We start from the raw sequence: 11,597 nt of genomic DNA, 5'->3' as shown, positions 1-11,597 counted from the left end.
AGTCTATTTCTACATTCCCTTGAATCAGGGATGGTCTTGATCTCCTGACCTCGTGATCCGCCCGTCTCGGCCTCCCAAAGTGCTGGGATTACAGGCTTGAGCCACCGCGCCCAGCCCTTTTTTATATTTTTAGTAGAGATGGGGTTTCTCCATGTTGGCCAGGCTGGTCTTGAACTCCTGACCCCGTGATCTGCCCGCCTCTGCCTCCCAAAGTGCTGGGATTAGAGGAGTGAGCCACCATGCCCGGCAACCTCATTCTTATAAAACATTGAAGAGTTAGTGTAAAGAATTGCTATGTATCCTTCACCCATCTTCCCCATTCTTTCATAACCCCAGGACAATTATGAAAACCAGGAAAATAACATGGACGTAATACTAATACCAAACCAGAGGCCTTATTTACCAATCTTGTCAGTTTTCCCACAAGCGGCCTTGTTCTGGTCCAGGATCACACACTGTCACATCTGTGTGGCATGCCTGTGGCATTTCCTCATTTCATCCTTCATCCTTGCCGAGCTTGACGCTATTGAATCCTGGTCGGAGCTTTGGTAGCCTCTCCTTCAGTTTGGGTTTGTCTTACGTGATTGTGTGGAGCGACGCCACGCCCTGCTTGATGTGCCTTAGCGGGGAAGGCATGAGATGTTGAGGCTTTGGTCTCTTGGGCAAGGTGCCTGCTGGGTTTCCCACTGTAAACCTAGGAGTTACACTTTCCGTTAATAACTGTCTCGTGGGAACGCACTTTGACACTATGTAAATATCCCATTTCTCTTCCTACTTTTCCCAGTCATTTCAGCATCTGTCCTACTCCATTTCTTGTTGCCATAAAAGAATACCTGAGGCTAGGTGGTAAAGAAAAGAGATTTAGCCAGGTGCAGTGGCTCACGCCTGTGATCCCAGCAGTTTGAGAGGCCGAGGTGGGCGGATCACCTGAGGTCAGGAGTTTGAGACCAGCCTGACCAACATCCCTGTCTCCACCAAAAATACAAAAAAAAATTAGCTGGGCGTGGTGGCGCATGCCTGTAATCCCAGCTACTCGGGAGGCTGAGGCGGGAGAATCGCTTGAACCTGGGAGGCAGAGGTTGCAGTGAGCTGACATCGCGCCATTGCACTCCAGCCTGGGCAACAGGAATGAAACTCTTTCTCAAAAAAAAAAACAGAGGTTTATTTGGCTCATGATTCTGCTGGCTGGAAGACTGGGCACCTGGTGAGGGCTTCATGCGGATTCCACTCCTGGTGGAAGGCAAAGGGCAACCAGTGTAGAGATCCTATGGGGGTCCGGGCACGGTGGCTCAAGCCTGTAATCCCAGCACTTTGGGAGGCCGAGGTGGGCGGATCATGAGGTCAGGAGATCGAGACCATCCTGGCTAACACGGTGAAACCCCGTCTCTACTAAAAAATCCTATGGGGGTCCGGGCACGGTGGCTCAAGCCTGTAATCCCAGCACTTTGGGAGGCCGAGATGGGCGGATCATGAGGTCAGGAGATCGAGACCATCCTGGCTAACACGGTGAAACCCCGTCTCTACTAAAAAATACAAAAAAATAGCCGGGCGAGGTGGCGGGCGCCTGTAGTACCAGCTACTCGGGAGGCTGAGGCAGGAGAATGGCGTGAACCCGGGAGGCGGAGCTTGCAGTGAGCTGAGATCCGGCCACTGCACTCCAGCCTGGGCGACAGAGCGAGACTCCGTCTCAAGAAAAAAAAAAAAAAAGAGAGATCCTATGGGGAGAGAGGAGGCGAGCGAGGTAGGGGTGCCGGGCTCCTTTTAACAGTAGCTCCCACGGGAGTTCAGAGAGCAAGAACTCACTCATCCCCCGTCCCCAGTACGGTACAGGCCATTCATGAGGGTTCCGCCCCTGTGACCCATTTGACTACCACCAGGCCCCACCTCCAACATTGGAAATCAGATTTCAGCATGAGGTTTGGGAGCGCCAAATACCCAAACTATAGCAGCAAACATCGGATAAGTCTTGCCTGAAAAAATAATTACATGAGAGTTGCCAAATACATGGTTACCTGTTTCTATCCGCCTTTCTCTACAAATTACCTGGAATTCCACTATTAAGAAGAGCTTTCCCTTCTCCCCCGTGTGCTTGTTAGGGTAATTCTTACGTCATTGTGGACTCACGCAAACAAATATTATTTATTTCGTTGCTTCAGTTTTTTCAGATTCGGCCTGGGAGAATTCTCCCTGGATGAATTGTGTCTTCTCTATTGATTCAGTCATTTCTTCATATGAGTATGGACCCACCGATTAGATTATTTATTTTCTACTCCAGGCTATGCACCAGTGCTGGGTTTTGTTGTTTTGTGGCTCAAATCCATCCAGCTTTGGCCACTGGGAGCTCTTTAGGTTGGCTCTTCTGCCCTTTGACACGCCCCCAGCATTGGGTGAATTTTGAGGACTTTCTTGCTTTTTGGCACCAAGAGATGCCGCAGGCACACATAGTCCATTTCCTGCCCACTCCCTCGAATCAGCCATTTCTCCAAGGAGCCCTGGTTTCCCTTCTTACAGAATGGTTTTGGGAACCAAGACCTGGGTCCTGGATGGGCCCGTTGCTTCTGGGGTGTCGTTGCTCCCGGGGCCCTCTCAGTGGTCAGTGCTTGGAGATTCGTGTCCGCGTGCTGATGCTATGTGCACATATCATCTAAAAGGCCTTCTCTGCCTCTGCATCTGTTTCTGTGTTAAGCTGAACATGAGTTCACGCCACTGTCTGCGGTTCTGAGTGAGGACCACAGGTTCCTTCTCGCACTTGCACCCTGTGCGTGTTTCCATTCTCGGCTTCCATGGACAGCAGTTTCAGAGCAGTGAGCCCATCCATACCTCTGAGAAGCATCTTGAGCCACTAGAACGCAGGCCTTGGGACCAGTTCCTTGTGTCTTCAGGCATCCAGATTGCAGTCAGATTCCATTTCCAGGGTGATAGAGGTCAGCTCCTTCCCCCACTTCAGTGAGGTTGTGAGGTGGGTGCTCCTGCAGTCTTTCCACACCGCGCCCCACCTGGGCAAGTGTCCACACTGTGGAACGCCAGCTCCTGCAGGCCAGAAGAGGGCCCGCGCCCTAGGGAATGTTTACAACGTATGGGCATGCGACTGTGCCGGCCCTCTCAACTGGGAATTGCTGCCTCCTTCCATGAGCTGCTTGTCCTGCCTCCGTTTGGACTTCTGTCTCTGGAACCTGTCCCCTCAGGCCCCTCCTGACCCTTGCTCCTGGCTCTTCTCCCTCCCAGTGCAGATGCTCCTCACATCTCCGGCTTCTCCCTTGGTGCCCTGACTGTCTCCCATCATTCCAGGGAGGTTTCACTGTTCCTAAGTCAGCGGAAGCGCGAGGTCAGCCCTACGCGCCAGGTCCAGTGGCTCCAAGATGCCATCCGGGACCCAACCTCCCCCAGGTTTTTGCCCGGTCATTCTTGGGTGACTCCAGCCCTCAGGCTCCTTACCTCGTGGTTGCAAGATGGCTCCACTGCCTCCCTCACCTCATCCAGGTTCCAGGAGAGTAGACAGGGCAAAAGGCAGCGGAAGCGCAAGGCTGCTGAGCCCCTGCTCCCCACGCTCCTTCAGAAACTGTCCCCAGCCTTCACCACCGCCATGTGCCCTTCTGTCTATTGGCTCTGCTGCCTGGTTGGCTGTGGCTTCCAGAGGGGCTGAAGATGGGTTCATGGTGGACACAGCACCTCCCTCGTGGAACTGCTTGGGGGTAAACCACGAGTAGTCCCTGGAACTCCAGCTTCGAGCCCTGTCTTTACGAACCACCCCGTCTAGACTTTCTGAGTGGCTTCACTCCCCCACTGAAAACTCCCTGCCCCAGTCTTCCTCCCAGAGCCCACCCCCTTGGGGGCTCAGCTTTATCGCCGCCTCCACTGTCTCCTCAGTCTCTAGGCTGTCGGTCCCAGGTGACTCACCCCTCCCCACTGCATTCTGCCTGCCCCCACTTCCCCCCTCATCCCGGCCCTGGCCATCCCACAGGGGAGCAGCCGCGTGCTGCCACTCCCTCCCGTCCCTGTCCTCCTGCCTGCCACCGGAGCCAGGCCCTGCCTCGCCCCTCATGTCCTCGTTCTCTCTCACAGTCAGGAACCTTCCATGGCTGGAGGGTGGCAGAAAGAGCGTTTGGTGTCTCCCATATCCCCAGGTCTCTACAGCACTGTTGATAGCCTGGCTCTGGGCATGAAGCCTGTGTTCTGAAGCTGCGTTTTCCTGGCAGCAGGTGCAGGCTCCCCAGCCCTGCAGTGTTGTTTCTGTCCCCCATCACATCTCTGTGTCCCTAATTCTCACTCTAAAAGCCCTTGTCCTCTTTTCCCAGTGGCCTCCCTTGTGCCCTCCGAGGCAGAGCCCTTTACGTCCTCGCCAGTCCCCTTCCCTCCCTCCTTCCACCGCCCTAAACACAGTTTCTCTGCCCACTCTGGGGGCCATGACCATGTTGGCCTCGCCCCTGGCAGCCAGTGGCTGTGGGTTTGCACAGTGAGCCGTTGATGAGAGGCCTGCACTTGACTCTCATTTCCTTGTCCCATCAGAACGCTGTCCAACTGGGCGTATGAGTTTGACAAGTGGGCCCCCTCCGTGGTGAAGGTGTCCTACAAGGTAGGTGACGGCCGCTGAGGTTTCCGCTCTTGCTGCGGAGGTGCAGGCAGTGGGCGGGGGGGACATGCACACACATCTCTGCACGGCGAACCTGGGGAGAATGCTGGGTCTCCAGTCACACGGAGCCTCCAGGACAGCCTGGAACTCTAGTCACATGGGTCCGGGAGTTTGGACTGGGCAGGGACAGAGCAGATTAGTTCACCGGGGAGGAGGCAGGAGTGAGCATGGTGGTCAACACTCAGAGGCCAGCTCAGGAGCCTGAGATGGGGACCCAGCCACCAGGAATGGGCAGATGGCGGTGCAGGCTGCACGATTCCCTCAGGCCCTGGCCGCCGCTGGCCCACATTGCTTCCCCTTCCCTCTGCAGCACATGTTCTGCATGGTGAGGTCTGGGGACGGGCCAGTGGCCCTGCCAGCCCCTTTCCCCACACCCTTCTGTGAGGACAAGCCCTCCCACCGTGTCACTGGGCAGCTGCAGGGGGTGCCTGTGCCCCCCTTGCCACCTGGCCCCAAAAGTTGAGCTGCGTATCCTGCTTCCCTTGCAGGGATCCCCAGCAGCAAGACGGGCCTTTGTCCCCCAGCTCCGGAGTGGGAAGTTCAACGTCTTGCTGACGACATACGAGTACATCATCAAAGACAAGCACATCCTCGCCAAGGTAGTGTGTCCCCGTGGGAAACGCCAGGCCACGGGCTGAGTGCTTTGGGGCTGCTGCTGCCTGACCACGATGCTAACACATGGGTCACGCTGCCCGTCCCCTCCAAAGCCCCTGCAAGTAACTTCCCGGAGTCCCATCTGCATGTGGGTGAAGACAGCTGCCCTGTGTAGGGGGAAGGCCCAGGTGGGGGCGTCCTCGGGTTTACCTCCCCAACTGTCTCCAGGCAGGCCCTGAGTCAGGCCCAGAAGCTGGGGCCGTCTACACGGCATGAGCTCTGCCTCCTCTCGGGCCTTTTGCCCAGAGAGCCTCAGCACCAAGTCGTCTCCTGACCCGCCTACAGGGTCCCCACGGGGCTTTGGCCAGACCAGTCTTGTCCTCCTGTCTCTCACTGCTTTGGCCGTCCCTCCCTGGGGCCCTGGCTTCTCACCCAGGCCATGGGCTGAGATTCTGCATGTTAGGGAGAGCTCGAGGGCCAAAAACCATGACTGCCTGCTGGCCTTGGGCGGCTGGTTTGGGCTGTTCTGTGAGGGTCCTGCTGGCTTGGAAGCCTCTTCTGGGATGAAACTGTGAAGGCAGGTCCCACTGTGGCCATCGGTGATGAAAATATGGCCCAGATGGAAAACAGACATAGTCCTCTGCCTCCAAAAACTCATGTTCCTCTTTCGAGGAGGGGTCGCCCGTAAAGATGTACCTGGTCTCACTCCTAAACATCCAGCTGAGTGAGTGTTGAGCAGTAGAGTTTTTTGCGTTTTGGTTTTTTTTCTTTTTTTGAGACCAAGTCTTGCTTTGTTGCCCATGCTGGAGTGCAGTGATGTGATCACGGCTCACTACAGGCCTGACCTGGCCTCAAGCCATCCTCCCACCTCACCCTCCTGAGTAGCTGGGACTACAGGTGTGTGCCACCAAGCCCAGCTAATTTTTTTAAATTTATTTTTTATGGAGATGGGGTCTTGCTGTTCTGTTGATCTCAAACTCCTGGCCTCAAGGAATCCTCTCACCTTGGCCTCACAAAGCACTGGGCAACTGTGGCTGGCCTAACAGTAGAGTTCTTGACCCAGGGATGGGGGGATGGAGGAGCGGTTTATGGGTTGCCCTGCCTCTCAGTGTATGGCTGGAGTGACGATACCGGGGCTGTGGACTGGGTGCTTGCTTTCCTTTTTTTTTTTTTTATTTGAGACAGAGTCTCACGGCTGTCACCCAGGCTGGAGTGCAGTGGAGCGATCTCAGCTCACTGCGACAACCTCTGCCTCTTGGGTTCAAGTGATTCTCCTGCCTCAGCCTTCTGAGGACTGGGTGTTTTATCCCTGAGCCAACACGGGAGGAAACTGAGGCCTGGGGAGTTGGGTATCCTGCATGCAGGGTCTTGCCTCAGGTCTGTGCTTCAGGTACCTCCTCTGCGGCTCACCCCTGCTGACTCTGTACAAAGCCAGGTTGTGTGCAGGCCCAGGAACCAGGCTCCGAAACCCCATGCTCCCCTGCCAGTGACTCGGGTGATGTAATCACCCCACAGTGGGAGTGCTCTTTGAGTGCGGCCACCGCGCTCCCTCCCGACCCGCATGGCCCTGTATGTAGTGGCGCGGCCCCTACCCCATGGGGCACACGTTCTGAATCACAGGCTGCTCATTAAAAATGTACCCGTCACCAACCCAGTTCCCCTGAGACCCTCCACACCAGTGGGACAGACTCCCCAGTCAGCAAGATGTATCTTCTGTCAGAATGTGCTGGGCATTTTTCTGTGCTGTAGATTGATATGTGTGATTTTGCGGGGAAGCCAGATTACTTTTTTGCGGTTCGCTTTGTTCACCTGACAATAGTCATGGGGTCACGGGCCTGTCTCTACCTGAGGCTTGCGAGAGGCCACCTTGTGTGGCTCCAACTCGGTGAGTCGGCCCCGGCGCAGGACGTCAGGACTGTGCTCTCCACCCAGCTGCGCTCTTCCACCTGGAGCCTTCCTGGTTCCTGGGCGCAGAGTGGGAGATTTTCCCCTGTGCTGGGCCACCTGCTGCCCCCGCCCCTGATTGCCCACTCTGCGCCCGCAGATCCGTTGGAAGTACATGATTGTGGACGAAGGTCACCGCATGAAGAACCACCACTGCAAGCTGACGCAGGTGCTCAACACGCACTACGTGGCGCCCCGCCGCCTGCTGCTGACAGGCACACCACTGCAGAACAAGCTTCCCGAGCTCTGGGCGCTGCTCAACTTCTTGCTGCCCACCATCTTCAAGAGCTGCAGCACCTTCGAGCAGTGGTTCAACGCACCCTTCGCCATGACCGGGGAAAAGGTGGGTTTGTCCAGTTGTGCCCATGCTGACGGTTCCAGGTGTGGCTGGTTCTGCTGGCTGGAGCGTGTCGAGCGCCCGCTACAGCTGGCTAGGCCTGTGCTGGGTGCCTGGCGAGATTCTGCATCTGCATGGAGCAGGGGAGCCCTGGAACCCAAGGCTGGGGCAACCGTAAGGGCCCCAGGGGAGCAGGGCAGAGGTCATGATGGTGAATCTCGGAATGCTCGGGGCGTCTCTGACTATGCTCCAGGTGCAGAGGGAATGGTGAGGAAGATGGCCCCGAGGCAGCTGTGGGACCGCAAGCGTGTGGAGAGCACCGCTAGAGTCTACAGCGTGCTGTAGGCCCCTTTAGATGCCCTCAGAACTCACCCTCAGGGCAGTGGGAAGGAAGCTTGGAAGATTCCAGTTAACGGGGCCTCATGGTCAGGTTCTGTCTTATGTTGTTTTCAAGAAGCGCAGTGGCCAGTGTGTCTCAGTGTCTGGGTGACAACATCAGCCAGGCTGTGGCACGGCGGCATCATCATGGTTGAGTAGCCCCACGTCAGCATTGGTCCCTGAGCCTAGAGCCCCCCTTCCTGTTGGAGGTTGAAAGTGTGGGACGGGCTGTGTTTCTTTCTGAGGGGTTTAAGTAGCCAGATGCTGAAGTGTGGGCAGAACTACAGAGGTTACCTTGAAGTGCCCTGCCCAGGATGGCTGGGCCCACCCCCTTCTTCCCACCTTAGACAGGTCCAGGGCGGCTGGGGCCTTCCTGGCCTCGTCTGTGAGTTCCCTGCCCTCTCGGCTGCTGGTCAAGGCCGTGACTCTTCTGACAGAGAAACTGAGGCATTCCCCAAAGCCTCATGATAAAGGGGTCTCCAGTTTTTAGATTCCCAGGCCCCCCACACCAAGAGCCAGGATCTGATGCCGTAGTTTCGGCACTTTCTGAACCGAGCAAAAGCTCTGCCAAAGGATTGCTCGGGAAGCAATAGAAGAAAAGTTCTGGCTTCATCTCATTTTCCTCTAACTTTTTAATTAAATCATTTTAAAAGTTAGTTCTTAGTAGAGGAGTAAGCGCCGTGGGAGATCAAGGTTTCTTTCACCTGGTTCCACCCAGGCTGAATGAGAGCCCTCCCTGAGAATCACCCTCTGTAAGCCCCACGTGGTCAGGCTGGCCCCTGCAGCGCTCCTGGCGTGAGCTTGGTGTGTGGTGGGTCTGTGGACACTCCAGTTTGTGTTACTCGTGGAGAGGCAGCATGCCCACTGCCGGGGGTCTTTCTGGTGAGGCACAGGGAGCAGGGTGAGAAGCTTCCAAACTGGATGGGGTGGGCAGGTGGCCACACAGTGGTTTGTGCTCTGGGTACTGCGGTTCCATGTCCCAGGAATTACACGGAGGGAACCAGATCCTCATAGTTTCCTAAAGAAGAGGGCGCCCTGCTGGGCCCCCAGAAAGCATAAAGCAGTCTGAAAAGCCACGTGCCAAAGGCAAGATCACCCCAGAGGACCCCATTCCCCCTGTCTCCACATCCGCACCTTGTAGTGAGACCTCCGTTGCCCTCCTTTGGAGGTAATGCTTGCTTCTCGTGTCTTGGGGGGTTCCAGGTGGACCTGAATGAGGAGGAAACCATTCTCATCATCCGGCGTCTCCACAAAGTGCTGCGGCCCTTCTTGCTCCGACGACTCAAGAAGGAAGTCGAGGCCCAGTTGCCCGAAAAGGTGACGGAGTTTTGAGGGGAGCCGCTGGTGAAGCAGCCTCATGTGGGGGCTTTCCCCAGGGCTGGGCGTGCTCAGGGTCTCTCCCCACAGTCCCGGGCCTGCCCTGGTCAATCCAGCTTGGGGGCGGCGATGACGCCACTGGGTCTGTAACGCTCTGTGCTGCTGTTCTGCCGTAGGGATTAAAAAGCACTCATAGACTCACATAGCTCACGATAGGTTAGAGCACAAAATCCCTCTTCCTGTCAGGGGGCCAGGTGCCTGTGCGGGCTCTCCTGGCCACATCAGGAGGGCCCTGGGCTTGGGGTTGCCCCCTGGCCCCCCATCACGGCTCTGGGTTTTCAAGGCCTACGGCAGCCACACCCCCAGACCCAGTTCCCACAGCAAGACCCGCAAACTCGGGGTCCCCAGCCACAGTTGCCCCTCTTGCTCTTTGTTTCCTGGCTGGCTGTGGAGAGGCCCCCAGGAGATGGCTGAGGGGCCCTTTCTGGCCCAGTATCCCCCTGGTATCTCTGCCTGCTACTTCCTCTCATTGCTCAGGTCTCCCCTCTTCTCTCCAGCTGTGGGGGGCTCCTCACCCACACCACAGTGTGCCCTGGTCACAGCTCATAGGACAGGGCCGGGGAGGTCAGAGCTGGGTTTGGGTGGTGGGAGTCGGGCCTCAAGCCACCTTGGGCCCTCGTGAGCTTCGTGTGCCCCCTGCAGGTGGAGTATGTCATCAAGTGCGACATGTCTGCGCTGCAGCGAGTGCTCTACCGCCACATGCAGGCCAAGGGCGTGCTGCTGACTGACGGCTCCGAGAAGGACAAGAAGGTGGGCCCCGGAGTCCCCCAACTGCATTCCCCACCGGGCATCAAAGGCAGGCAGCGTGGCAGGCAGGGCAGAGCACGCTCTGACCATCGGGTCATGATCTGGTCCTGATCCCCAGGCGTCTGGCCAGCCCTGGTTGTGATGGCTGGTGGCTTGTGTCAGGACACACTGACTCAGTTGCCAGTGGCTTCCCCTTTGCTTATGAAACACTGGCTCCTTCTGCAATTGGCAGCCTGGGCCCAGCACTGACCCCAGCAGGGTTAGAGTGTCCTAGAATGCCCCCCTTCTCTCTGTTATTAAGTGAAAGGGAGGGAGCGGGTTGTCTCCTTCAGGGGCTGCTCTTGACAATCCCGGGCCCCAGGACCCACCTGCCTGGCTCTGCTCAGCAGGAGTGAAATTGTCCTCCCAGGGAATACACCAGACCCCTTGATTCTGCCCCCAAGGCCTTGACCTCGGCCTGGCCTCCCCTAGATGTTGTGTCTGTGCCCCTCCTCCCCTGAGCTGAACAGCAGTGTGTTCCCTAGTCCATTCCCAGCCCAGAGCACGCACCCCCCGCCTCTGCCCCCACCTCCTTCCTCATCCTGGAGCCCAGGGAGCCTCCTGAGTCATGGCTCACCCGGCTGAAACCCTCTAGGGAATCCCACAGTAACAGTGCCTAGAACAAAGGTGGCATCACAAAGCGTCGGAGACTCTGCCTCGGCCCTTTGCCAGTGTTGTTTCTGTCCCGTCGTGCTGGCCCTGTCCCTGCCATCTGCCCTCTGCTGTGCCCGGCAGTCGTGTTTCCCAGGGCTTGTTGGGGGCCTCCAGGCCTCCAGCCTGCCATCTCCTTCCAATTGCTGTGCCTAAAGCCACTCCTCCCCACTAGAGCGTCCCCACGGCCCTTCTCCCAGCACCCACCCATCCACCAATCCCACCCCACCCCAGGAGGGCAAGACCCCATTTGGCACCCTCTCATCTGCCTCCCAGGGCAAAGGCGGCACCAAGACCCTGATGAACACCATCATGCAGCTGCGGAAGATCTGCAACCACCCCTACATGTTCCAGCACATCGAGGTGAGCCCGCCGCGGCCGGGACAGCTCAGAGCCTGCCGTCCACTGAGCTCCTAGGCAGAGCTGGCTTGCTTCTCCTTGACAACTCTTTAAAAATAGATTCGAATATTTTCATTAGGTAATGCCTGTACATCTGTTCCTTGTTTGATCTTCACTTCGCCAGTGCTTACGGAAAGAATCCCAGCAGTTAGGGCGCAACTTGCAATAGGAATACAGGGCCCTGAAAGCTTACCCTCAGAGAGCAGGAGTATTTGGAGACGTCTCTGGGGGAACGTGTCCCCCCGCCAGTGGGGCCCTGCTGCATCTCTTTGGCACGCTGACTTTTCTCACGTTGTGGAGCGTCAAGAGTCATCACCCTCTTCAGTGAAGTGTGGGGGAGTCAGAACCCTTTTGGGTCATGGTGCCTTTGAGAATCTGGGTTCTTTTTAGAAGCATGCGTATGTTCGTGTTTCTTGATGTAAAGTGTTGGGGTCATCGGAGACCCCCTGATGCCCACCAGGAGAGCCCCTGGGGCTGTCTCAGCACCCTGAGCGTGGCTGT

The 11,597-nt window shown here is 56.9% G+C and overlaps 1 protein-coding gene across 6 annotated transcripts in view; it reads left to right on the top strand.

Moving 5' to 3' along the window:
• SMARCA4 (SWI/SNF related, matrix associated, actin dependent regulator of chromatin, subfamily a, member 4) overlaps positions 1 to 11,597 on the top strand; it is a 78,285-nt gene that overhangs the window by 31,855 nt on the left and 34,833 nt on the right. For all 6 annotated transcript variants that reach the window (XM_011954827.1, XM_011954826.1, XM_011954825.1 and 3 more), the window contains exons 16-21: positions 4,507 to 4,573; positions 5,119 to 5,229; positions 7,269 to 7,511; positions 9,087 to 9,200; positions 9,903 to 10,010; positions 10,974 to 11,060. In XM_011954827.1, the coding sequence (XP_011810217.1) occupies positions 4,507 to 4,573; positions 5,119 to 5,229; positions 7,269 to 7,511; positions 9,087 to 9,200; positions 9,903 to 10,010; positions 10,974 to 11,060 (730 nt within the window). The remainder of the gene's footprint in view (positions 1 to 4,506; positions 4,574 to 5,118; positions 5,230 to 7,268; positions 7,512 to 9,086; positions 9,201 to 9,902; positions 10,011 to 10,973; positions 11,061 to 11,597) is intronic.

This window comes from Colobus angolensis, unplaced genomic scaffold (assembly GCF_000951035.1).
Source record: "Colobus angolensis palliatus isolate OR3802 unplaced genomic scaffold, Cang.pa_1.0 Scaffold39, whole genome shotgun sequence".
NCBI classification, from domain to species: Eukaryota; Metazoa; Chordata; class Mammalia; order Primates; family Cercopithecidae; genus Colobus; species Colobus angolensis.
This window is presented reverse-complemented; position numbering and strand designations above follow the sequence as displayed.